The sequence below is a fragment of the Choloepus didactylus genome, chromosome 7 (assembly GCF_015220235.1).
Source record: "Choloepus didactylus isolate mChoDid1 chromosome 7, mChoDid1.pri, whole genome shotgun sequence".
In the NCBI taxonomy this organism is placed as follows: domain Eukaryota; kingdom Metazoa; phylum Chordata; class Mammalia; order Pilosa; family Megalonychidae; genus Choloepus; species Choloepus didactylus.
The window spans coordinates 31,773,606-31,801,252 of record NC_051313.1 but is presented as its reverse complement, the minus strand read 5'-3'; the positions used below and the strand labels follow the sequence as shown (position 1 = coordinate 31,801,252).

The 27,647-nt window shown below is 37.1% G+C and overlaps 1 protein-coding gene across 1 annotated transcript; it reads left to right on the top strand.

Moving 5' to 3' along the window:
- Window positions 1-668: 668 nt before the first annotated feature.
- NUS1 (NUS1 dehydrodolichyl diphosphate synthase subunit) lies at window positions 669-26,640 on the top strand. The gene is made up of 5 exons (XM_037844412.1): window positions 669-1,241; window positions 15,777-15,902; window positions 16,846-16,995; window positions 19,822-19,921; window positions 22,979-26,640. Exons 1-5 carry the CDS (start codon window positions 830-832, stop codon window positions 23,067-23,069), a joined length of 879 nt encoding a protein of 292 aa, XP_037700340.1. The 5' UTR covers window positions 669-829; the 3' UTR covers window positions 23,070-26,640.
- The last annotated feature ends 1,007 nt before the right edge of the window (window positions 26,641-27,647 follow it).

The following is a 27,647-nucleotide window of genomic DNA, read 5'->3' as shown; positions in this document are numbered from 1 at the left end:
TTTTCCTGGTCAGTGAAAACCTAACTCATAGCTGGTACTTGGTAATCGCTTTGCTGGATGAATGAATAAAATAATAAGGTGAATGAATAAAAGAAAAAGCTGAATGAACCGCCAGGCGTTGGAGCCTCTCTTCGATGTACTAAGCAATGGACGGGATTCGGTTTAGAGGGCAAGGACGTGGGAATGAGGATCTTTGCCACTTTGTGAAGAATTAGTCTCAGCTAAGAGGTTTGATCAGAAAATAGTCACAGGACACTCTCCCTTTTGGGGACTCAACATCAGTACTTGGTGAGGACTGTCTTCCACCCAAGTTCTTTTTGGTGTTTGTAATTTCCAAGCCATTTGGGCCAGTTTTACTCCTTGGAAACCGTCTCTGCCGAGGTCCTGAGAGAAGACAGTGTAAGGCACCCAGGACCCGAAGGACGCTGGGTCTCTGAAACCTGCCCATTCCACCTACGATGACGTGTGCTTTGCAATAGTTTCCTCAGAGAGGCAGCTGCGCCCCTCGCCCTCCTTATGGCCAGGGGGCGCTCTCCGTCTCCCGCCCACGTCGCTCACAGGCACGCGCCCTCCACTCTCCGACCCAGATGCCGCGTCAGACTTCCGCGCCAGCCAATCAGAGTCGTCCATGTGCTAACGAGGGCGGGGCTGCGGAGGTAGGAGGAAGATGGCCGCTGGGTCGAGGTGAGGTGTTGGCAGTGGAAAGGGGTTCGGGCGCAGGGGGCGTGGGAACGTGGAACAATGGCTCGTGCCAGCTGTCAGGGAGGATAAGAAGCCATCGAGCCGCGGCTGTGGGAGGGAGGGGAGAGCGCCCGGGCGACACGAGAGTATGACGGGGCTGTACGATTTGGTGTGGCGGGTGCTGCACGCGTTGCTTTACTTGCACCGCACGCTCACCTCCCGGCTTCGTGTTCGGTTCGGCACCTGGAACTGGATCTGGCGGCGCTGCTATCGCGCTGCCTCCGCCGCGGTCCTAGCTCCGCTCGGCTTCACGCTCCGCAAGCCCCCGGCAGCCGGCAGGAACCGCCGGCACTACCGGCACCCGGGTAGGGGGCCGGGCCCGGCCGCCGCCCACCCCCGGCTACGTTGGCGCGCTGACGGCAGTTCCCTGGAGAAGCTGCCGGTACATGTGGGCCTGGTAATCACCGAGGAGCAGGAGCCCAGCTTCTCGGACATCGCAAGCCTTGTGGTGTGGTGTATGGCCGTGGGCATCTCCTACATTAGCGTCTACGACCACCAAGGTGAGGCCCGGCGGGGGCAGGGCGGGGACCAGGTTGGCGGCAGTGGAGAAGGCGGGAAGGTCCGGCAGATGTGCCCGAGGCATGCCGCATCACAGCAACCCTGTCCGCTCGCGAATTCCCCAGTTCTGTGGCCTTTATGTGCAAATCATGGTGCTGGCGCTTTCGGGGAAGAGAGCTAATCTTTGTTGAACACCTCCTAAGTCCCTGGGTTTGATCTAGACATTTAAAAAAATATTCTTTGTAGCGCCCCCGGTAAGGTAAGTGGTATGTGAGTACTCTTGCTTCACAAACGAGATGCTGAGGCTGAAAAACATACACTGATTTGGCCAAGCTCATCTTTTTTCGGAGAGGTTCTTAAGTCACAGTCAGGCTAGGGGGTTGAGACATAGGATGTGTGGTAGTTACTGCGAATGGGAGCGACTGGGGCCAGGTTGTCTTCTTGGGCTAGGTGATACTCGACTGGCCTTATGAAAACTATGTGAGGGATTGGGTAGGCAATCCTACCAATACTCTGTCTTTGGAGGCCTGGGGTGGCATGTGGTCCTTGATCCTCCGTGGCCAACACAGCACTTGACACAATAATTATTTTCCCATAAGTTTTGATTGAGGAAATGAGTTTCACCATAGAAAATATTCTAAGTACAAAAACGCAACAATTATTTGGTAGCTGCAAGCCTGAAGCACTGTTAGGCACATTTCTTGGAATCATGCATTTAATATCATGGACTCTGCGATTTCTGGTGGGGTAGACACATACTCAGGTGACATGGGCAATAAGAAGTGCCCGGACAAAATTAACTTGAGAAGAGGAGAGAGAAATTCTCAATGGAGGAACTTGAGAAGTTTATGCAGAGGAGATGGGGCTTTAGGCTGGACATTGAAAAATGAGTAGGAGGTAAGGTTGTGGAAGACTGTCATATTTGGGTTTTGGTCAGATCCCAAAACAGTGGAATTTCCTTATAGATAAACTTGATAAAAATGTTTTAGGCATATTGATATGAAGGAAAGAAAACCAGTGTTTTATTCTCTGTTTAATAACTTCAAACGACTGGTATGCTCCAGAGAAGCTACAACCTGACTTCTACCTTTAAATCTGAGTCAGGCAGGTAGTTTATGTGTAGAGTTTTGTCAGAAAGGGTAGGTCTAGGTCAGACAGTAACTCTTTCAGGGTGTTAGGGTAATCTCTGTTTGCCCTGGTGCTTTCTCTGCAACCAGCTAGGAATATGGTGACTGAGTAGCCTGTCATCAAATGATGATTTGCCCTCAATGGCAAAGTTTATCATACACTGACATTTTATGGAATTTGATAAAGAACTCAGCAGACCAGTAGAAATCATGAGACTCTTAGGAGGTGACACACTCTTTGCAATGAAAATATTATCTGGGGAAAAATTAAGTGAAGCAAAAATGGAAATCAGTTAAAGCCATTAAGCAATCTGGTGAATTGATTGTGACATCACTTATATCCAGGTGGTTCTTTTAAAGCAAGTGTCTCCAGTTGTGTAGGTGAAATGTGTAGCTAAATCAATTAACTTGCTTAGTAGGCACATATTATAATATCACCAGTTTTCCTTGTTCTGGCAGTTCCTATTTTTAAATTGCTGATGTGATATATTACCCACATGATATGAAATATCCTGTGTCATACTTGCTAAAGGAAAAATGGTTGATAATGAAAAGGAAGAAGTCAAGTTCGACCAAGTATTGACTAATACCTGAAAGGCGTTTTAGGGGCATTTTCAGGGAATGGACTCAGAGCACTGTAAAGTGATTTTAATTATTTTTTAAGGGATAAGAGATGATTTCATTGTCTACAATAGAGTCCTTCAACTTATCCACTGTTATTTTTGATTGACTCATTCATTCAACAGATGATCGTTGGGTGTTTGTTATGTGCCAGGCATTGGGGTGCAGCAGAGAACAAAACAGACAAAAATCCCAGTGTTCATGGAGCTTACATTTTAGTGGAAGGAGTCTGACAAATAAAAATGAGTAAAATACATGGTATGCTAGATAATAAGTGCTATGAAGAAAAATAAAGCCAAGAATGGGAGAGAGTTTTGAAAGTCACTGGTGGAGGAGAGGATGCAGTTTTAAATAGGGTGGCCAAGAAAAGTGACTCGAGTATAGACATGAAGGAGGTGAGGGAGCAAGCCGTGTGGATATGTGAGAAAAATTGATCTTTTTCAGGGATGTTTAGATACTTAAGCTTTATTCAGTTTTTCCAAACAAAATTCTATTTAAGACTTTTTCTATATAGATTTTTTTTTTCAAGGCCTCACCTCAGCTCCAGTAAACGTGGCATTTTTACATTTCCTTAATGTTACTCTTGGTCTCTCCCCTCTCCTCTCACTTTCTTCTCCCAATTAAGAATTAGGTGGGGGTTTTTTTTCTTTCTTTTTTCCTTATTTTTTTTATCTTTACAAACAAACATTCCTCCTTCCTCCCACCCCCTATCTCCCTTCCCCTGGTAACCTCTAATCTGCTTTTTATCTCTGCAAGTATTCTATTTCTGTTCGTTCCTTATAAGTAGTAGCATATAATTTTTGTCCTTATGTATCTTGTTTGTTTCACTGAGCATAATTTTTTCAGTGTTTTTCCATGGTGTAGTGTATCTCATAGCTTCATTTTCTTTCTTTTGGCTGAATAATTTTCCATTGTGTGTCTTTATCACATACTGTTTTTCCATTCATTGGTTGATGGACATTTGGCTATTGCAAATAATGCTCCTATAAACACTGGTTTATAAGTTTCTGTGACCATGTTTTTGCTCTCTTTGTGAATATCCCAAAAATAGAATTGCCAGCTCAAATGAGGAACCACCATGATGCTTTCCACAGTGGCTATACCATTTTACTTTCCCACCAATGATGCATTAGAGTTCCAGTTTCTCTGCATTCTCTTTAACACTTATTTTCCATTTTTTAAATAATAGCTTGTAAAAATTTTTTTTAAATAATAGCTAGTAAAAACAATCCTATTGAAATACTCATCAGCTCCACATTTATTGGGTACCTATTATAGTATAGAGTACTCTATGAAGCACTGGTTTGCAAAGAAATGATATTCTCTTAGAGTTTACTTTCAAGTTAGGAATATCCACTAAAAATTAATACAAACTAATCCCTAAGTCCTAAGTGAATGTCAAATACTTTATTTAAAGAGAGAAAAAGGGAAACATCCCTGAGGAGCAGGGTTCCTCCAGTATGGCCTTAGTAAGGAAGGAGGTGACACCTGAACTTAGCCTTGTAAAAATATTTGGAATTTGGATGAACATGTACAGTATAGTGTTCTGTGTGATTGTGTGAATGGGGAATTCCCCAATAACAGCATTTCCAATTTTGGCTCAAGCAACAGCATTGAGTAAAGTGTTGGGAGCTGTGAGTGTAATAAGTTTACATAATTAAAAGTTGGCAGTGAGATAGGATGAAGGCTACAACTGTCTGCTGTTACAGATAACGTTCATGTTCTTTTTTGTAAGTGAGGATAATGTGGGGTGTGCCTTAGTATTATTTACTATAAATCAAAATGATCCAGTACTTTTCATTGCTTCCCTAATTGTAAATCTTTACTGGATTTTTTATGAAATTGTTTTTGGGTACAGATTTCTCACAGTAGTGTTAAAATGATCTGCCCAGTGTACTCCCGGCTTTTCCAACCCCTTTTCTCGCTGTTCCCCTACATATAACTTTCGCTTCATGCATATTTAAATTACTTGATATTTTCTCCTCCTGGAATGTCCTCTTCTTCTTTTTCTCACAAGTGGTCATTGATCTATCAAAAGGTTTTCATTGATCCTTATGTGTCCATCCTGTCATCCGCTGTGTAGCTTCTCTTGACTGTCCCCATCCCCAATCGTGCTCTAGCTTTCAGTCTTCTTAGAATCTTGTACATCTGTAAAGGTGCTTCTATTCTCTACTTCATGTAATAATAGCTATTTGAATATATGTTAGAATTTTACTAGATTGCAGGCTCCCAGGTGCTGTATATCCTTTGAATCTTTGCTTCTCTGACAGAGTATAGCTTCATGTCATGCATGTAACAGGTAGTCAATATGTATTCCTTGAATTAAAAGAAGGACTGCATCTCCTGTACACAAGCACAGTGAACTGAGTCACGGTTTCCCTTTCCTGTCATAAATACCCAGAAGCCATAAAATAATGGAGGAAAATGAACATTGTTTGCCCTCGTTTACTTATTTGACCTACTGACACAGATGCTATTAGAAAGTATGATTTTAGTAAGTATTGTTCTCCTCATATTGATTTAAGAGTTGCCAGAAGTGTTGAAAGTCCAAATATAATTGTGATTACATTCAATATGACGTAATACAACTTAGACTACTTGTCTTCACTTATGTGGAAACTCATATAAAAGAATGTTCTATTCCCAACCTTCACCTTTGCATAGTTCACATCTTGCACAGAATTTCACATTCATCTTAGTTATTTTGTTGATTTTTAAAATGATGTCATTATCTGAGCACCCTTCTGTTTAACTAGAGTTCAGGATCTATGTTTAAAAAAAACAAAGGTTTATCTTTTATATTACCATATGTTGAGCTCTTCCCATGTACCAGATTCTATGCAAGAAGTGCATTTAATCATTTAACGGTTTTACAGATTAAGAAATTGGGACTTAGAAAGCCAAGAACCTGGCCTAGTAAGAAGCAGAACTGGGATTTGAACCAGATTTTATTCCAAAGCTTTTGCATTTAACCATTATGTTTATACTGACTTCCATTGATAATAGGTGACCACATATAGTCACTTTTAATGCTATTCCTGATTATATTGGGTCATCTTAAAGCCTTGGTAAAGAGGTACTTATCTAAAGATGGTAGAAATGGTTTATAAAAGACATTTAAAGGTAAATGGAATTTTCTTCGTACTACCAATGTAAGCATTCAGCCTTTTAGTCAACTGAATTTAATTTTAAGGCGAGCCTGCTCTTTTAGTGAATGAGAGGTGAACAGAGTGAGAAGATACTCTCATTTTGAAACTGTGGAACCAAAGGCTAAGAAAGCCCAGTGGCTTGTGTATTTTACACATCCCTTGAGTGGAAAAGCTGGGACTTCAAATCCAGCACTCATTTCATTATACTATGCCACTATTATACATAACTGTTCCTTTGCTATAGCATGCTAATAATCCCAGTTTAAAATATTGTCTGTGAGTTATCCTGAGACTTTAATAAAATTTATTAGCTTATAAGATTTATTTTATTGTGACTATTTTAGTCATGTAAGATTTTAATGGAATTTTAATTCTTCTGTAACTGTATGTTTTCTTCTCTGAAGATTGTCCTTAATAGTGTTATAATTGGGTTGCTAGAGAAATTAAGTGAGGATAATCATTAGGTAACTTAGGTGTCTTAGTTTAAAAAGAAAACAAGGAAAAAGATAGGCCATTTTGAAGGATGGGCCATTCATATTTATTTTTAAGTACTTATGTATCTGGTGATGTACTTTATAATCAGAAGAGATTGTTTAGTGTTTATCTCACTTGTTTCACTTTCCTTCCCTTGTCCTTCTAAATACCTGCTTTTAGATATTTCTTATGTCTGTTTCAGTAGAAGGGAAGAAATAACCCAAGTAAAAACTAATTTCAGATTTAGAAGAAGATATATTAAATGTATATTTTCAAAGTCTTATTTTATAGAATTGATTATACATTTCATATAAATTTTTAAAGAAGCAGTATTTAAGGGATACAGCTGAGATTTTCTGACTGAATATTCATCTAGTTAAACTCTTTATTCCATGATTCCCTTAATTTGAACAGGAGTGTGTCTTGTCTTCATTAACCGTATATATGTATATGCTGGGGTGTAAGGGTAGATTCAATATTGAAACCTGTAGATAATTCCAAAATGTCATTTTAATTCTGTAGAGATTTAAAGACTCCAGTAGGGTACCTGAATACATTATATAATCTAAGAGGTGGAAAAGGCATACTTAATTGAATTGACCACTCTTTTTGAAATATTTTCTATTTCTTGCTTCCATGACACTACATGTGCTTGGATTTCTTCCTGTCTCACTACCTGTTCTTCTGAGCCTTATGTTTGTGGGTAAATACCATACAACATAATCAGATTTCTGGATGAAGGTTAAGTTATGAGGTATCAGAAATCATCTTCATCTTGCTCCTAATCTGTTACACATATGACACTTAGCACTTCTCGAAAACTGTACTTTCCTATTTCATCTCTTCATCCAAATCATCCAAGACAAATATTCTGTTTAAAATAACTTTATAAAGTCTTCTTTATAAAAGATACTTTGTAACTGTACCTCCGTGTTATTTGTTCCTTTTTAACTGAATTTCTGCCTATATGCAATAAGTAAGTGTCTCCTTTTATTATAAGAGGTTCCTGGAAACTTAAAAAAAAAAAAAAAATCCATTCAATGGCATGTCCCTTTATGTTTTGTTGTTGTTTGATGGCACTTTGTGAACTGGTAATTCGGTTTATTAAATAGACATTGAACTCCTGCTTTGTGGAATAAGAGATGCGTAAGACTCAAGTTCACAAGGAAGACTACAGTTCAGTAGGGGTAGAACTATAATTTTCGTAAAAAGAAGAATATTAGTTTATTACGGGTTTTCAACAAAGTGTGTGAATGTGGAGGAAGTGATTCAGAGAAGAAAAGGGCCTCCTCTTCCTGGGGGATTGGCCTCTTGAGCTGGGCCTTGAAGAATTGGAGAATTTTTGTAGGTGTGGGGGTAGGACAGAGAGGTTCTAAGTGGAGACAGTAATATAACAAAGAATGGAGGTTGGAAAGTAACTCCATGTGTTTTTTTGGAAATATCGGGCAATTCTAATTTGCTGGGGATAGAGTACTATAGAGAAATTGAAAGATTCATGCATTTCATAAAAATAAATTATTTATATCCTCCAAGCATGGAAGGTATAGGCTGGGCTGTTAATGCTGAGTTGAGCAGTTTGTTCTTAACTAAGACGCTAGGCAATTGAGAGCTATTGAAGATATTAAAGTTGGAACATTCCAGAAAAGAAGATATACATCAGGATGATCAATTTGTAAGTCAAATGGGGTTGAGACTTGTTAGAAGGGGTAGGAAGACCCATTAGAAGGTAACTATAATATTATAGAGAAGGGAAAATGGCTTGAAACAGAGTTGGGGCAATAGAAGGAATATGAATGCAGGGAACATTGCTAAAGAAGAGTGTATGAGCTTGGCATATTATGGGGAGGGAGGGATGATAAAGCTAGAGAATAGGGAAGATGCCTGGATGACTGGGCAGGTAGTGGTCCCTTCTTTAGAAATAGAACACCTAGAAGATGGGCTAAGTTTTGTTTTTTTGTTTGTTTGTTTGTTTTTTAACATTTACATAAACTGCTTTACAGCAGTTATGTCCCACCATCCTCATACATTTATGGTTCTTATTTTGCTTATTCTGTTCCAGGCCTTGTCCCTAAGTGCATGTACATTTAACACTTACAGTTGTAGTACTGCTCCATTAAAAAAACAAAAAAACTTGATAACAAGTGTTTTGAGAGCTAGCTTTGTAACAAGCTGGCAAGTTTTAGATTTGTTCACTTTCAGAATGCTTTCAGAACTTGTAGGTAGAATTAGATGTTTGAATGAATTGGAAATACTAGGAACCAAATCCTGATCTGGTCTTAAAATTTTAATGTTTTGTTCATCATGCACTTTTTTTGTATTAATTTTCATTTTTTGCAGCTATTTTTAAAATTATTATTTATTTTGTTACTATATGTTTTGAAAGTGCTCTCTTAAAGTTTGTACCTAAGTGAGGGTCTCACTCGTCTTAGCCTTGTCTTGGTCCTGAGTGATTTTGATGTCTTGTGAGTGTCTAGACTCAGAGAAGGAAGGGTACATGGACAGAAAGTGAGGGCTGAGATGGAAATTCTGAGGAATAATCTCCACCTAAAGGGGTGGAAGGAAGAAAAGAACAGTGAATAATAAGAAGGAGCCACTCAATTAACAGGTTGAGAGTTGAAGTGGGTGTGGACATTTGGAGCACATGGGATAAAGACAGAATTTTGAGAAGGAAGCAGGGTGGTCATTAATGGTAAATGCTTCAGAAAGGTTGAAAGGCAGAGGGTAAAGACTGAGAAGAGGTCGTGACCATTTTGGTGATTAAGAATGTCATCGATTTCCGTGGAGAGAGCAAGAACTTCCTGAAAAGCTTTCCCTTTTCCATTTTAATCTGGAGGCTGAGGTGAAGATGAGTGAATTAGTGAGAACTGAAGCATAGATATTTTTTTAAGGGATCAGAGTGATAAGGATTCCTAGTGCTGGGTTTCTATTAAAATGAATAAATCTTAGTTCATATGGGAAATAGATTCATATACCATTTTGTGTTTTAATAAACTCACATATCCTGGTAAGAGTGTTGTGGAGTCCTTAACAGCTGTCTGGCCTTGGGCACACTACTCAACCATGCTAGGCTTCAACAGACAAGAGGCAGTTTGGATTCTAGGTCCTTAGTGTCCCATCCAAGCTCCTTTGTAAAGGGATTCCAGCCGCAACACCCTTTCGGTTTTGAGACCAGAGAATGAGAAGCTATGGATGTTTGCATGAACCAGAGAGTGTCAGTTGGATATATTATGTTCCCCAAAACGCCATTATAGAGGCGGGGCAAGATGGCAGCATAGAGAGGAGTGGAAGCTAAGTAGTCCCCCTGGAACAACTACAAAAAACCAGAAACAACTAGTAAATAATCCAGAATAACTGCGGGGGGACAAACGAGACCATCCACTCATCATACACCAACCTGAATTGGGAGGAATGCCCGAGAACACAGCATAAAATCTGTAAGTAAAACCTGCGGATCCAAGTCGTGAGACCCCCTCCCCCATAGCCCGAGCTGCAGAGCCACGTGGTGCCACAGAGAAGCTCTCTCCCAGCAAGCAAACATAGTTCAGCTGAGCTCCACCTGGGGTTTTAAGTGGCGAGTGTGAACTGCTCACTACAGGTACGCATCCCCAAAAAAACAGACAGAGGCTTTGGGTGACGACTGGCCTTGGAGAGCCGGAGGGTCACCTTGGACTGGGTCTGAAGGGGACTATCTGTTTCTTTTTCAGCTTAGTGAAGAAAGCCTCAGTCATTTTGAGTTCCTAGGGCTGTGACTCGGGGAAGGGTGGAGACAGCACAAGCAGAGAGGGAGACCATTGAAATGCTAATGACCTCCACCTGGGGGGTCTTCTCTAGGAGGAAAGGGGTGGGGCCCTTTCCATTCAGAACCAGACCCCAGAGCCTGGGGGAACACAGCCATACCTCCTCACACCAGTCAAGAATTATAGGCTAACAGGCATCACCTGCTGGGCAGAAAAGCACAGTGACCTGAGGCATCAAAGGGTGGAGCAATTTTCTAAGACACACCCTCAGGGAAACCAGATACTGAATATTTCTTCCCTCTGGGACCTGAGCCTGATCTGGTCTGGGAAAACCTGATTTGGATAACCAAGGAAACCATGCCTAGACAACAGAAAATTACAACCCTACACTAAGAAAAACAAAGTTATGGCCCAGTCAAAGGAACAAACATACACTTCAACTGAGATACAGGAATTTAAACAACTAATGCTAAATCAAATCAAAAAGTTTAGAGAAGATACTGCAAAAGAGATAGAGGCTGTAAAGGAAACACTGGGCATATATATGGCAGAAATCAAAAGTTCAAAAAAACAACTAGTAGAATCTATGGAAATAAAAGGCACAACACAGGAGGTGAAAGACACAATGGAAACATACAACAGCAGATCTCAAGAGGCAGAAGAAAACACTCAGGAACTGGGGAACAAAACACCTGAAAGCCTACACGCAAAGGAGCAGATGGAGAAAAGAATGAAAAAATATGAGCAACGTCTCCGGGAACTCAGGGATGAAACAAAGTACAATAATGTACATATCATTGGTGTCCCAGAAGGAGAAGAGAAGGGAAAGGGGGCAGAAACAATAATAGAGGAAATAATTAATGAAAATTTCCCATCTCTTATGAAAGAGATAAAACTACAGATCCAAGAAGTGCAGCGTACTCTCAACAGAAGAGATATGAATAGGCCTACGCCAAGACACTTAATAATCAGATTATCAAATGTCAAAAACAAAGAGAGAATCCTGAAAGCAGCAAGAGAAAAGCGATCCATTAGATACAAAGGAAGCTTAATAAGACTATGTGCGGATCTCTCAGCAGAAACCATGGAGGCAAGAAGGAAGTGGTGTGATATATTTAAGATACTGAAAGGGAAAAACCGCCAACCAAGAATCCTATATTCAGCAAAACTGTCCTTCAAATATGAGGGAGAGCTCAAAATATTTTCTGACAAACAGACAATGAGAGACTTTGTGAACAAGACACCTGCCCTACAGGAAATACTACAGGGAGCACTACAGGGTGATAGAAGACAGGAATGCGTGGTTTGGAACACAGTTTTGGGAGATGGTAGCACAGCAATGTAAGTACACTGAACAAAGGTAACTATGAATACGGTTGAGAGACGAAGGTGGGGAGCATGTGAGACACCACAAGAAAGGAGGAAAGATAAAGACTGGGACTGTGTAACTTGGTGAAATATAGAGTATTCAACAATTGTGATAAAATGTACAAATATGTTCTTTTACAAGGGAGAACAAGCAAATGTCAACCTTGCAAGGTGTTAAAAATGGGGAGGCATTGGTGGAGGGATGCAATCAGCATAAACTAGAGACTGCAACTAATGGAATCATTGTATTATGCTTCCTTTAATGTAACAAAGGTGATATACCAAAGTAAATGCAGATAAGAGGGGGGAATAGGGGAGGCATGTTAGACACTTGACATTGGTGGTACTGTCTGATTCTTTATTCTACTTTGATTTAAGGTTATTTTTCCTTTTGCTGCTTCCTAGCTGTCATTTTTTTTTCCTCTTTCTTTTGCCTCTCTACCTTCTTTGACTCTCCCTCCTGCCTTGTGGCAGAAATGTGGATGCTCTTATATAGATAGTGGTGAAGGTGGTGAACACATAAATGTATGACCATGCAGAGAACCATCGATTATTTACTTGGGATGGAATGTATGGTGAGTGAACAAAACCATATTAAAAAAAAAAATGGATTGATGACAAAACCTCGAGGGCAATATACTGAGTGAAATAAGCCAGACACATAAGGACAATTATTGCAGGGTCTCACTGATAGGAACTAATTATAATATGTAAACTGATAGACATGAAATAAAAGGTACCAAGATATAGGATGAGGCTTAGGAATGGGGAGTGGTTGCTTAGTATGAGCAGAATGTTCAATTAGAATGAACTTAAATGTTTGGAAATGAACTGGGGTGTTGGTAGCAAGATGTGAGAATAACTAACAGTGCCGAATGGTGTATGAATGAGGTGGAAAGGGGAAGCTCAGAGTCATATATGTCACCAGAAGGAAAGTTAGAGGTCAAAAGATGGGAATGTATAAAACTGAATCCTATGGTGGGCAACGTCCATGATCAACTGTACAAATACTAGAAATTGCTTCCATGAACCAGAACAAATGCATGACAATACAATTAGAAGTTAATAATAGAGGGGCATGTAGGGAAGAACTATGTACCTATTACAAACTATATACTACATTTAGTAGTATTTCAACATTTTTTCATAAACAGTAACAAACGTACTATATCAATACTATGAGTCAACAATTGAGGGGGGTTGGTTAGGGATGGGGAGGAGTAGAGATTCCTTTTCTTTTTTTTTCTTTTCTCATCTTTCACTTTATTTCTTGTCTGGAGTAATGAAAAGTTTCTAAAAATTGAACAAAAATTAAGTGTGATGGATGCACAGCTGTATGAGGGTACCAGGCGCAAGTGATTGTACACTTTGGATCTTTGGATAATTGTATGTTATCTGAACAATCTCAATAAAAATGAAAAAATATATATTAAAAAAAAAAAGAGTGTTGTGGAGATTTTGTGTTCTGTTTTTAAATTAGGAAATGTTTGAAATTAATATGCCTTCCATAATTTATATCTAGAGTATAGACTAAAATATAGTCTAAATTGCTTTTCTCCCCTACATAGATAATTTGGAAGTTGTAACATTTATAAACCTTTATCATATATTTATATGCTGTTTTTTTAATAATTCAGTTTTATTGCGATATATTCACACACCATACAGTCATACAAAGCATACAGTCCATTTTGTAGTATGTGCTTTTTGTGTCATACATGTGAATTTTGTAATTGACTTCAGGATAATGTTTATATCCTATACATCTGTATTCCTACAGTACCTATCTATATTCTTACAGCTATTACCATGCTTTAAGTAATGTATGTTATTTGCTCTTTGAGATATAAGGTCAGTGGTTTTGGGTAATCCCAAATAGGATCTTAGAAGAATAAACGGTTATCTTCATTTCCTTAACATTTTGCAGGGCTTGGAAAAAAATGTGGATTTGCATGAAAGTATAATGCAATTTAGTTGTAAACTAATGAAAAGCGATTTCTTAAATTTAGATAAACAGTGTTACTACTTTGCACTGAGAATTTATTACTTTGAAGTCACAATTTCAGTTTTGGAATTGGCTAAATATCTTTTCTGTTTACTTTCATGTTCCCTCCTTGGTGGAGTAAGATTGGGTGCTATTTGAATAATAATGATTAGGATAGTAATACCTACTCAGAAATGGTGTTGATCACCTTCCTGTAAAGTTTTGTTAGTATTTGATTGGGAATATATTTTTTGTTTACTCTTGCTCTGGTTATGGGTATTACAAAATGTTCTTAAATTTCCAAATGTAGAATCTTATAATTGTGGGCTTTCATAATCAGCTGCATCTTTAGCACTCTGCTTTTCTTTGTATACTTTTATCCTTTTGAGAGCTCATCTTCTGTGTCCAGTTATCACGTTAAGAAGGATGTCTCCCACATATATATCTGCATCTTCTTTGCTAACCTGTGCTCTTCTTTCAGCAAGCGTTTATTCATTGAGTGTCTGCTCTGTGCCAGGCCTAGTGAGTGAAAGAAACAGATAAGATCACTACCACCTGGTGCTTATCCTTCCATCTCATGTCTCTTAATCGCTTTGGCAGTATCCTCCATCTAAACATTCTATCACCAGGTGTTTAAAACTGAATTTACCTGTTCCTCCAAATCAATTCTTTTTGTAGAATTTCTCCACCTTTTTTTTTTTTTTTTTTTTAAACTGTTAGCATTTTTTGCTACCCAGGATTAAAGTCATGGAGGTTTTCTGCCCTGACATCTCTTAAGTCAGGTACTGTATTCTCTCCCTTCTTCCTTTGTAGTGAATCCTGCTTTTCCATTGCTCATCACATTATGTGTGTACTACTGCAGTGGTCTGCTAATGGGCCTTCTCTATATTGAGTATATTGTAAATATACTCATTGCTATGCTATTCAGAAATCATTGATTACCCATCCAGTAGGCAAAATGAAATAACAATTAGCCCCACTCTAATTTTATTCCCTGACCCTCAAATCTTTGCACCAGCACCATTTGTCTATCTTTTGGGCTTTCAAAACTATGCTTTTTCTGAAACATTTTCCCCATCTAAATATTCCCTCCATTTTCTTCCTTTCAGCTGACCTTATTTTACTTTGTATCCTGCTTTCTCTGTTCAGCTCAGCTCAACTCTTGCAGAGGGGACTTTTACCTTTCAATTGATGCTGCACCTGTATGCATTTGTATACAGCATATTCTCTGCTGTGTTTTATATATATTTACTATGTCCTCTCTTCCTGTTAATCTGTGTGGACTGCTCTGAAGTCAGGCTTGACTGAGAAGAGTAGCACAGTTGATAAAGATCAAACATGTAGGGGCCACCAGAAAGCTGTCTCTTTGAAAATGTCCAAAAACCTGCTGTTTGTTTTTAGAGTTCTATCTTAATAGTTTAAATAGTATTAAATATGTTACATAGTTCCTTCATCTTTCTTAATCATATGACAGTGGTTAAAGTATTAACTTTTCTGTGCATAGTTGGAGGATCAAAAACTTTTTATGCTGTTTATTTCTTTGCTTTATTTGAATGTACTAAATGTTGATTTTGTTACTTTTGTCTATTTTCTACTTTTTCCATAATTTGTAGTAGTTTCTCTTAAGATTCAAAAAATTATTCAAATTGAGGTAATAGTATTTAATAGTATTTAATCCACATAACAAATCTACAGAGAAATCAAGATCTGGGCTCTAGATTAGATCAAGGCTGCAATTTATAAATTCTTGTACAAGTCACTTAAGGACATTGGAGCTCAGATTCTAAATCTGCAAATGTTTCAACTATACGATCTCTTAAAATTCCTTTCTAGGTCTAAATTTCTGTCATGTTCACATTGCTACTAAGTAGATAACCCTGTACATTTTTCACTTGAGTCTGAAGCCAAACTCTTTTATCAAAAAAGTTTGTGGCTTGTTTTCCTTTGAAATTCTAGTTTAGGGTTAGTCATTCCTGCTTCATTTGGAATTTCTTCAGTTCTGGACCTAGCGTTATTTTCATTATTGAAGCGGATAAATTAACCTAGTTGTGATTTACTTGCTTTTTTTCTTTTTAAGGTATTTTCAAAAGAAATAATTCCAGATTGATGGATGAAATTTTAAAACAACAACAGGAACTTCTGGGTTTAGATTGTTCCAAATATTCACCAGAGTTTGCAAATAGTAATGACAAAGATGATCAAGGTAAGCATGACTGTAAAATTGAATATGTAAAACATATAACATATGCAAATGTGTTTTATGGTTCAAGGCATTCATTCATTTTCCTATATTAGTCTTTATTATCATAGTCTTTAATCATCAGATTTATTAGATTTTCTCCTCATCTTGTCAAAAGATAATTTTCAGAAAAATATATATAATCATGACTCTCATAGATACAAAAAAAAGAACCTGTGTTAAAGATTTGATTTTTACCAATATTTACCAATCAAATAAGCAAGAATCAAGCAGATTTTATCACCAGCTCAAAAGAATGGAACATTTATGGATCAGGAATATTGAAATAAATATATAAATAGTGGCAAGTGGTTTTTCCATGGGATGGGAGAGAAGATAATTGAACCTCCTCCAGAGAAGGAAGAATTTGCATGTCAATATACAAGACATTTGCATTGTTATCAATTACCTATGATCCCATCAGTTGTGAAACAGCTCCCATAGAATCAAAATGTGATAAGGTGGTGGAATTATGTGCTATAGACAGTGCATATTCTTCCTTTGAAGTACACATTTTTTTCTACAAGCTTCATTTTTTTCCTTCTATCCTGTTTTACTACTTACTGTACTATGATTGTAGATGGCATTTAAGACAAGTAGAAATTGTTAGCAAGCCTATAATTAGAATTACTATTTCTAGAGGATTTATTCATACATACAAGGTCCATTTGAACACTTTGAAAAGAAGGCAGCATATAAATGTATACATAAACATGATTTTGAGTGTGTGCATCTTTTCAGAGGAGAGTAGCTAAATACATTTTGATACTGAACAGAGGAGTTTAGATACTTGATTTCTCTAAGAACTACCTTTAATTTGGTCTGAACTGAATATGTCTTAAAAACTGATTTTGAAATATGTCTGGAAGAGGGGTTTTAAAAATGTCTTGTTTGTTTTTTCTTCCAGTTTTAAATTGCCAACCCTCAGTGATATTACTGTCTCCAGAAGATGGAAAAGCAGATATTGTGAGAGCTGCTCAGGACTTTTGCCAGTTAGTAGCCCAGCAGCAAAAGAAATCCACAGATTTGGATGTAGATATGTTAAACAGTTTACTTAGTAAGTCATATATATGTATATTAATATATATATGTATATTCATGTTAATGTGTGTGTATGTATATTCTCTATTCTGTCATTTCTTAACTGTATTCAGGTTGAATGAATGAGTAGACTGTTGTGAGGGCTCTCTGGTCAGAGGTTACCGGGATGTTGACTGTTTCCCGGACCCTGTGTGGTCTCAACCAGAGAGGAATTTAAGATGTGCTAAAAATTGGCATGGGGCCCAAAGGTGGCCCTTCAGGTAGCCTGTAGAGAAGTTCTAAAGGGTTGAGCCCAGGTGTTGCCTTCAGGGGTTGTTAGACCCATGATAATGAAAATATACACAGTCCTTAAGTTAATTCATTCATCTGGCAGAAGCAAACATTTTTCAATACTATTACTCCTAAGGTTTCCTTGTGACTGTAATCAGTTCCCACCCCACATTTAACCTCAGACAACCACTGCTCTGCTTTCTATGCTTTTGCCTTTTTTAGAAATCTTATTAAATGGATTCATGCACTATGTAGTCTTTTGTGGTTTGCTTCTTTCACTCAGTATAATATTTTTGAGGTACAGCCATGTTGTGCGTATTAGTAGTTCATTTTTTATTGGTGAGTAGCATTCTACTGTATGGGTAAACTTTTTTTTCATTCACCAGTTAATGCACATTTGGATTGTTTCTAGTTTTTGAATAATGCTACTATGACCATCCACATTTGAGCCTTCATTGTGTAGATGTTTTTTTTCCTTTCTGTTGGTTAGATACCTAATAGAGCAATTGCTAGGTTGTATGGTGAGTGAATGTTTAACTTTTTAATCAACTGTCAAACTTTTCTGAAGTGATGTTCCATTTTCCACATTCTTCACAACAGGTGGTAATGTCAAGTTTTTAAAATACCCATTTTAATAGGTGTGTAACAATATATCCTTTTGGTTTTAATTCACATTTTTCTAATGACTAACAATAGTGTATGTTTTTTCATGTGCTAACTTTTCATTGTATCTTTGGTAAAGTGTCTGTTCAAATATTTTGCCTCTTTTTAATGGGATTTTTGTGTTATTATTATGAATTTTAAGAATTTTTTATGTATTCTGGATACAAGTCCTTTATCAGATATATGATTTACATATACTTTTTCCCTGCCTGTGGCTTACTTTTTCTGTTTAATTTCTTTGAAATCCAGTTCATCAGTTATTCTATGCATTGTGCATCTGGTGTCATATCTAAGATATATTTGCCTAACTCAAAGTTGCAATGATTCTCCACTATGTTTTCTTCTAGAAGTTTTATAGTTTTAGCTGTTACATTTAGGTCTGTAATCCAGTTTAACTTAATTTTTGTGAGTGAGGTAAAGAATACCGGTTGGTCCACCACCATTTGTTGAAAAGACTGTCTTTCCCTCCTTGAATTCCTTGGCTCCTTTTTTGAAAATCAATTGACCATAAATGTGTGGATTTATTTCTGAGATCTCTGTTCTTTTCCACTGGTCTATATGTCTATCCTTATGCCACACTGTCTTGATTATTGTAGCCTTATAGTAAGTTTTGAAATTAGTTAGTGTAAGTCCTTCGACTCTTAATTTCTTTTTCATAGTCGTTTTGGCTATTGAAGGTGTTTGCCTTTTCATATAAATTTTAGGATCAGCTTGTCAGTTTCTAAAATCTGGACTAGTATTTTGATAGGAGTGCGTTGAATCTGTAATCAGTTTGGGGAGAATTGCCATTTTATCAATATTGAGTCTTCCAATTCATGAACATAGTATATCTCTCCATTTACTTGACTCTTAAGTTTTCTCTCAACAGTGTTTTGTAATTTCAGGATAGGACTTTTACTTCTTTTGTTAAATTTATTTCTGAGTATTTTATTCTTTTTGATGCTATTGTTTATGGAATTGTTTATTTTATTTTCAGATTGTAATATAGAGAAATACAATTTTTTAAAATATGGATTTTGTATCCTGTGACTGAGCTAAAATTCACTTAATAGAGGTTCTTTTGTAGATTCTTAAGATTTTCTACATATAAGATCATACTGTCTGTAAATAAAGATGACTGCTGCCGTCTCTGCTCAGTTTAAACATTTTTTATTTTAATTTTTCTGGTTTCATGTGTCTGCATAGTTCAGTGGACAGCCAGTGATTTGCACAAAGATTACGCTCAAACACCTCAAACTTGTAAGGCTTCCAAGATCTTGACATGGGATTGGAGAGTGCATTCAACATTGCCACCAGTGCTCAAGGCTCCTTGACTTTTATTTTTCACTAGACTTCCTTGCTATCTTGTTTCTCACTTTCCTTCCCACCTTATATGTGTCTAGTTTCCCATCATTTATGGAGAGCTTATCTTGGCCCTTATTTCCAAGGTCTCTGTTAAATTTCTGGCCATTGTATGACTTGTGCTAACTGGAGCTACAACCTTAGGCTAGCAAAGCTGTGGCCAGAATAAGCAGTTGTGCCCTTAAAGCAGTTCCCTTCCCAGGATGCCAAGAGAAGGCTTAAGCTGAGTCTTGAAAAATAGATGGGGTATTTTGGGTACCTGTAGGGTTTAGGGTAGGAGTTGTGTTACCCCTCCTTAGCAGATAATCATTCAGTCCAGTTAAATGGATTTTTTTTTTCCAGTTAAATGGACTTTTGAGAAAACTTCCACATTTGGAATTAACATAATTAAAGTATATGATGGGATATGGGTGGGGGCATGGAAACAACAAATAAAGCTTCTGAAGGGAACAGATGTTCAAAGTATAAGAAGCCAATTTGATTAACAGATTTTGCCCTTGGTATGTTTATTAGTCTAGATTAAGTAAGCAATTCATGTTAAGTTCATATGTATTTCTTTATTTCCAAGGTTCACATGGTTTCCCTGATCCTGATTTAGTATTGAAGTTTGGTCCCATGGACAGCACATTAGGCTTTCTTCCTTGGCACATCAGATTGACTGAGATTGTGTAAGTAATAAAAGGGGACTGACTTGGGTTTGATTTAGCAAGTGCTTCTTGAGCCCAGCACTGTACTAGGTATGGTAGAAGATCCCAAAGAATTATAATACAAGAATCTTTCTTTCAGGTATCTTTTAGTATTAGTGGTGAAATAAAAACATATGTAGATACAAGTGAGTGTGTGATCGTGCACATGTTTGGAATTGACGCTGTCAGAGGAGTTCAAGAGTGAGAGATATCTCTGTGGTTGGAGTTGCTGATTCTTCAGAAGAGTTGTTACTTGATCTGGGGTTTGTAAAATGGGTAGAATTTGTATAATCAGAGTAAAGGAGATAAGTTTAGGAGTGAGCAGAAGGAAAAAAGAAAGCTAGAGAGAGTGGGGCAGTGAGTGAACATGGCATTTTTAAGTTAATAGTGAGAAAACTAACCCTACCAGAACAGAGAGTTAGTATCAAGTAGTTGTATGAGGGGCAAACAGCTTGGGGATTTAGAAGTTTGGAAGGCTTTGAATGCCAGCCTAAGGAATATGTATACTTGTTTGGACAGGCAGTAGGAAATCATTGGGCCTGCAGATAATGTGGGAATGGTGAATCTGGAAGATTTGTTTGGCATTTGTTTACTCAGTGGATTGGATTTTGGAAAGAAAGATAAATGAAGATGTCATATCTGTATTTTAGGGGAGAAGTAATAAAGATAAGGAATACAGTGATAAAGATGAATTTGATTATTTAGAACTGGGTTTATAAATTTTTTCTGGAAGGGACCAAATGGTAAATATTGTAAAGCTTCGCAGGCCATACAGTCTTGGACCGTAAAGTCTATTCCTTTCTGTTGGAACTACTCAACTCTACTAGTGTGATAAACAACAATAGGCAATATGTAAACAAATGGGTATGGCTATGTTCTGATAGAACTTTTTATTTACAAAAACAGGTGTAGACTCATAGGCTATATTTACCAACTCCTGATGTGGAACAAAGGAGAAATTGAATTTCCTTCAAATATGTTTAAATTCTGGGTCTTACAAGCAAAGTACTATAAATTCTATCTGCCAACAGAAGTGTTTACCAAGTATGATTGCAGGCCTAATACTTTGTTAATTGTGTTAGAAGTTAGGAAAGAGAAGAAATGGTTCCAAAGTTTTTAAGCCTAAGTGACAGGGAGCCTTGATTTTGAGTATAAGACGTTGAATTCAAAGGTAGGATGGCTTTGAGGCTATGGGTATTTAGATGGAAATATTCATTAGGGCAGGTGAAGATGTGGAATTGATGCTTGGGTGAGAAGTCAAGGCTGAAAATGTACATTTGGAGATTGTCGATACTTAGGAAGTAGTTGAACCTATGTAAATAGAGGACCTCTGTGAAGTGTGCATAGAGGAACACTGCATTTAACGGGTCCTTTAAGAAATGCTTTGAACTTGGGGGCAGAAGGGAGAAAAGAATACATAACATTATGCTTGGAAAAGCATAGCTCATCTTGTCCTACCCCTTTGTTTTATCGGTGAGGAAAATGGAGAAGAGACATTACTCAAGTTTGTAACAAAGTAGAATTAGAACCCAGGTCTCCAGACTCTGGGTTCCTCATCTTGAGCATATGTTTCTCTTGTCTGTTTTTCTCCAGGAGTTTTCCAAGTCATTTTAGTGCCTGTATTTGTGGGCTCTGAGAAAGGCAGCAGTGGTTTGGGGGAAGAAGGGTATTATGTTTTTTTGGAAAGTTACTTAAGCATCTCTATTTTTAAAATGGACAATTGAATATGGTGTTGAGGATTTAAATCTGATAATGGAGCTCAGATACCTAGTACATCACAGGTTCTCCAAGAAGCCTATGTGCACACTTCTGTCAGAGCTTTTACCTCATTATGTTGAATTCGCTCTGTATTTGTTTCTCTACACTAGACTGAGAGCTGCGATGGCCAGGACCACATCTTAATTATCATACAGAGAAGTAGAAGAAGGGTGGGGCCTTCACAGACAGTCTGGGAAGAAGTAAGGCACTGAGGGACAGTGGGCTAAGTGCTTCTTGAGGAATGAGAGGAGATGAAGCTATTGAGACAGAGTATAGAATGACAAGGACTTGGGGAAATGGGGAGTTTGAGGACATTTGAAGCAAGCCTTAGCAAGAAGGTGGCCATTAAATGGCCTTAAATGAGGAAATCACTTCAGTAGCATGAATAGACTTGAGGTTGATTGAAAAGATTACTAAGGTGAAAATGAGATGGAGGCAAGTGGGTGAGTTGTTTCAGAATTCTGAGCAGTCAGAGGAAAGACAGAGAAAGAAACATAACGAGAGAGAACCACAGGGTCAGGCAGGAGTTTTCCATGGCAGGTTTGTTTTGCCCTTTGTCTTTTGGCATGCATGAATATAGCTCTGAAAGTGACTCCTGTGCTCCAGCACATGTTTGGCTCTGGTACTGGTTTCCCAAAGCTTGGTTATAAAGCTGTATAAAATAGAGATCTTTTAAAAGGTTAATTATTGAAAATTATTTTTTAAGTTTAAAATATTTAAAGGGGAACCTTCTGGATATGTGTTTACTCTGTCTTTAAGGTACTTATCCTCACAGTCATTGCTCGCTTGAGCAGTTGGAAATGGCAGAGATAAATACTGTTCATTTATTTAGAACCCACCCTGTGGCCTGAGTGCACCATCCTGTGGGGACGCTGTGCTGCTCTGCCGAATGTTAAGCCTGGCTTTTCTAAACCGTTCGAGTAGTACTGGCTTTCCTCTGACCACAGAGAGTCCTTACCTTGGATTTGAGTGAGATCCTTTATACATAGATCAACAGCTTTGCATTAATCTAGGCTTATGCTTTAACATGTTCTGAATCTAACATATTAGAAGTTGCTTTTCTCTTCTTGTGGAAGGAAGGGCTTATTATTTTTTACTTGAACCATTTCACAGCAAATTTCACAATCTTTTATTAGAAATGTTTTGGCACACTCTATGCTTATAATTTACTTTCTTTGGTCCTTAACCTCCTTTTAGTCATTATCTTTTTTTCCCTCTCCTTCCCCATGAAATTGCAGTAGATCATCTAATTACTTTTTTTCCCCTGTGCTTTCTTTTTAGGTCTTTGCCTTCCCATTTAAACATCAGTTATGAGGACTTTTTCTCTGCCCTTCGTCAATATGCAACCTGTGAACAGCGTCTGGGAAAGTAGTGATCCCTGGTTGTGTGATTTGATTTCAGGCTTTTGGAGAAAAGGACCCAAATGACTCTGATGTTTACAAAGCACCTTTGAAACCCTGTACACACCCAGTTCATGATCCTCATAATTTATCAACAAACACAAAAAAGTGTCTTACTTGAGAGTGAGAGAGTGTGTGTGTGCACGTGCGCTTAATGCGCACGCCTATGTGCATGCTTATGCGTGTGTATGTATAGAAATAAACTTATATAAATGGGGGAAGTATTGGAGAAGGAAATACATAGACCTGTAGCTTTGAGCTAATGGGAGCAATGTTTTAGGTGTTGAAATTTCAAATTTAAAGGCTTCAGCCCCAACTACTTCCCTGTTTTTGTGGGGAGAAGTGGGGAGGTAATTAGAGCTGTTTGTTGTTGTTTTGGAGTGAGGGTAATAATTTTTGTTCAGTCTTTTCTAGTGACCAAACTTTACTTTTTAAGAAATATATTGACTCTATTAAATAGAAACATTCTGAGTTTGAGGAGTGTCCAGAGAAGTGGAGTTCTGTGCTGCTCACATGTTAAAAGTTTGCTCATCTTTGACAGAGGGAATGCTTATCTTCAGATGTCCGTCCATTTTCATCTCCTACTTCATTATAGTCAAATGATATGACTTGAGTGTGTTGTTGTGATGTTTATGCTCGGGGTTGTTAAAATCATTTAAAAAATAATTCTTACTACCTTGAAATAACTTAAAAAATTTAAATATTGAATTTGGCAGTCAAGAAGAATGTTGGGGGGACCTGTGATCTTAAAAGTGGAAAATTCCCTAAAATGAGAAAGTTTTTATTTCTTTTTTTGTTCGGGGATAGTGTGCTAGATAGTACCCAAAGTTGGTTTAAAAAATGATTGCATTAACTTTTTATTTAAAAGAAAAATGAAGAAAAAAACATTTGCGGGAACTTACCAGTGAGTTCTTTTCCTCAAAAGTAACCTGTTCCACTTTGGAATTGCACATTAGGGCCGTGTTAATACTTAGGAATTTTACTCAGTAAATCCTGATGGTGACTGGCATAAAAGATCTTAAATAGGATTGAAGCTGTATAGGGAGTAAAATATTACCAAAAGTCTACAAAGATAATTTAATTTTACATGTTCTCTTTTATAACAGAGAATAATACAGTTTCTTTTATTTTTGAAACCAATAAATGATTTTTTGATAGGTGTTTAATATTTCTTCCCTCCTGATCCGTGAACAGAAACCATTCTTTATATTTGATGGCATGTTTTGAGAAAACGCTCTTATCAACAAGCATACAGTAGTTATCTAAATTTTACATTAAGAATGGAGTAGTTTAAATTTGAGGTCTCTGAAGTTTGCAAAATAGTAAAGAAGACTGGGTTTGGAAAGCATGGTCTGGAATTGCTTGTCAGATTCTGAAGAATAAATGTGTTTTCCCATAAATTATAAAACCCCATTTATGATTTTAAAGATACACTTGAAATAAAAATGATTAAACTAAATTTTGGTCCAGTGACATTACTTTGCACTTCATAGTCCTTTTTACATTGTAAGACTGTTTTTTTAAGTCTTAATTTATTGCTAAAAGTTTCATGTGAAGCCACAGAATATCTCCAAACTTTGCTAGTGAATTTCCAATTTTTCTTTCCCTGAACTGTGATCCATGTTCTACTGAAGCTTTCTTGCCTTAGGTGAAGTCAAATTTATGTCCTTCATGAATATGATAAATGTAAGTCATATTTTATAAACGTTCTAGAGTATGTATGGCTTTTATAATTAATGGGTCCTGTGGAAGTGAAGGGACTTAACATTTGTTAAATGAAATTAGTGAAATAAATTACACACTGATCAATAGCCCAAGTTGCTAAAGGTTTAATAGTTGAGTCTGTGCTTTTATTTTCTCCGTTTCGTAATGCTGTACTATTACACATCAAAATAAGTCTGTAAGCTGTGATCTGGGTCTGTTATTCCTAGGAAGAGACCCTTAAAACAAGTCTCTAAGGGTTCTGGAGTCAGATACAAGCATTCCAGAATCTTCTCATGAGCTCAACTGTTAGGATGATCTCTACGATGTTAATGACATTGGTTGTTAACGATTGCCTACTTATGATTCCTACCAGAATCATTACAGGTGATGCCTCATCAGGGCTCTCTTTGCATTTCCACGAAAAACTGATCATTTTAAAGAAAAGTGTAGTTCATCTGTATGTATTGAAGGATACTGTCTTTAACTCATTTTTACTTAACGCTTCCCACAAGCGAAAAATTACCAAATTGAACCTATTTTATGGGTGGCAGCTATTTGGAGTATAGCAAGTTGGAGGGTTTGAATTCCATTCCCAATTCTGGTTGTGTTTTATGTTTCTTAAAGCTTAATTAGCTTTACTGTTTCAAAGTTTGAAAGCTAGTTTTGATGTGAGTAGCAAATTCTGATATATTGTGACTAGAGCTTAGGAATGCCTGTCTCTGAGAGGAAGGCACTATAATATTAATGAACAGTGCCAAATACACTGTGCGTATCTACAGTTTAATCTTTGAATGTATATTTCTTGATTGGTTCATTCTTCCTTCTGTGTGATGGTACTGTGCATAGAGTCAGTTAAATCCTTGTCATGTTTTGTATGGCTGTTGAGTTTGACAGCATGTAAATAATGTGTAAAGCAAGTTTTTATGATTAAGGAATCAAATTTATTGAATTTTATTATTGAAAGTTGAAAACAACATGTATGAACAAAAAAACAATAAAAGAATATAATCTTTTCATGGACTGTAGTATTATATGAATGCTACATTTTTCTGAATTTAAGGAGTTGCAGTAATGTACTGAGACACTCATGACCAAGTGGCAATACTATTTTTATAAATGGTATGCTCTTAATTAAATATATTCTCACTTTGATCAGGTTAATCATATTTGAAATGTTATTTGATTTTTGATAGAAAATTGCAAGATAAAATTCACCTCTGTCATTGCTAGAATTATCAAAATCCCACAATAGTTAATATCTGAATTGATTTTTTTGGAATATGGAATTTCCAAATAAAAAGTGTGTATGTACACCCTTTAAAAAGGAATTTGACAGTTCATGTCAAACCAGAAAATAGAAGGGTAAGGTCTGTGGTTTGTCTTACATTGTGTAGAATACTCACTTTCTAACTCGATCTAATAATAAGAGAGTTTACGTTTTGTGCATAATTTTCATATAAATCAAAGGTCACACTTTAACTCTGGTTAATAGGAAATGCCTTTAATAAAAATTACTGTAGGAAAAGTTCATAATACTTGGAAGTAAAACCCAGGAAACAAGACAAGTATCAGCATTTGTCACGATCCTAGCTGATAGGCTGTAAACTGATAAAATTGGTGGAAAAGAGGAATGTATAAGAATTTGCTTAAGGTTTTAAAAAAATGCATGTTCGTTGTAGAAAAAATTAGAAAACTCAGAAGCAAAAAGGAAAATCACTTCTAATGTCATCACCCATTGACAACATTTTAGTGACAATCCTTCCAGAATTTTTTGTACTTAAATTTTTTAAAAAATGGATCCTACTGTAATAAGCTTAATAAAGAGATTTTTTAAAATTACAGACTAGAAGTTTAGTCTTTGTTTTGTACTTTCTTCTTGTGTCTGGTTGTAAACAATTAAATCAGCACATGAAAATAAAATAGAGGAAAAAAGTATAGTCCACGTTCAGTTGTTCTTGATGAATGTTTAATCTTGGTCCATATTCTTCAAGTAATTTTATGCTCATCTCTCTTCACTCTATCTTGTAAATATTTGGGAATAGAAATTAATTTTAAACTGAGTCATTGAAAAAAAAATGCCACATGAACTTGAAAATGAAAAAAATAAAATTGCAAAAAAAAGAAGTGATTGCCAAAATTGAAAATTAGATGTAGTCCCAGACCAGACTATTTGGATTTTCTGCTGTTGTCCATGTTTATAGCACTCTCCATTAGTATTGATAATTTAAATTGCTCTTACAAGGTCAAGAAAAATCCATTATTTGGCTTGGAGAAGGAAAGTTTGAGCAAAGTGGAAAAGTCTAAATATGGATAAGTGCTAACAGCATAGTTGGATACTTGTGCAGTGTATTCAGTATTTCCATTTTGATGAAGACTGATTTCAACTGCTGTTTCTTTCATGTATTTGCTCCTGTGAACCCAATTTTAAGTGCTAGGTTATTCCTCAGTAACAGCAGTACATAATAACTGCATTAAATTTCTTATTTTTCACATTAATAGAGTAAATGGGTAGTGGTAATAGGAATCAACTTTTATCTCCATAGAGGAGAACGTATATTTTAATTAGATTTCATATAATTAGAAAATGAGACATTAAGAAAAATGTGGAAGCCACTTACTTGGAGATGTTTGACAGCATTTGTTGTGCAGTGTTTTTTATCTGGGAGCGATTTTGCCCCCATATGCATTTGACAATGTCTGGAAACTGGTGGTCACAACTCTGCGTGGGGGGTGGGGGGAGGGGCGGGGCGGGGGATCCTATACTACTGGTCTCTAGTGGAAAGAGGCCAGGGGTGCTACTAAATGTGCGACAGTACAAGGACAGCCCTCACAACCAAGAATTGCCC

What these genes read in the sequence shown, in the direction of transcription:
- NUS1 (XM_037844412.1), top strand. Translation starts at nt 830, where the DNA reads ATGACGGGGCTGTACGATTTGGTGTGGCGGGTGCTGCACGCGTTGCTT. An exon ending in TATGTTAAACAGTTTACTTA is followed by an intron (nt 16,996 to 19,821) that starts GTAAGTCATATA and finishes TTTATTTCCAAG; the next exon opens with GTTCACATGGTTTCCCTGAT. An exon ending in ATCAGATTGACTGAGATTGT is followed by an intron (nt 19,922 to 22,978) that starts GTAAGTAATAAA and finishes CTTTCTTTTTAG; the next exon opens with GTCTTTGCCTTCCCATTTAA.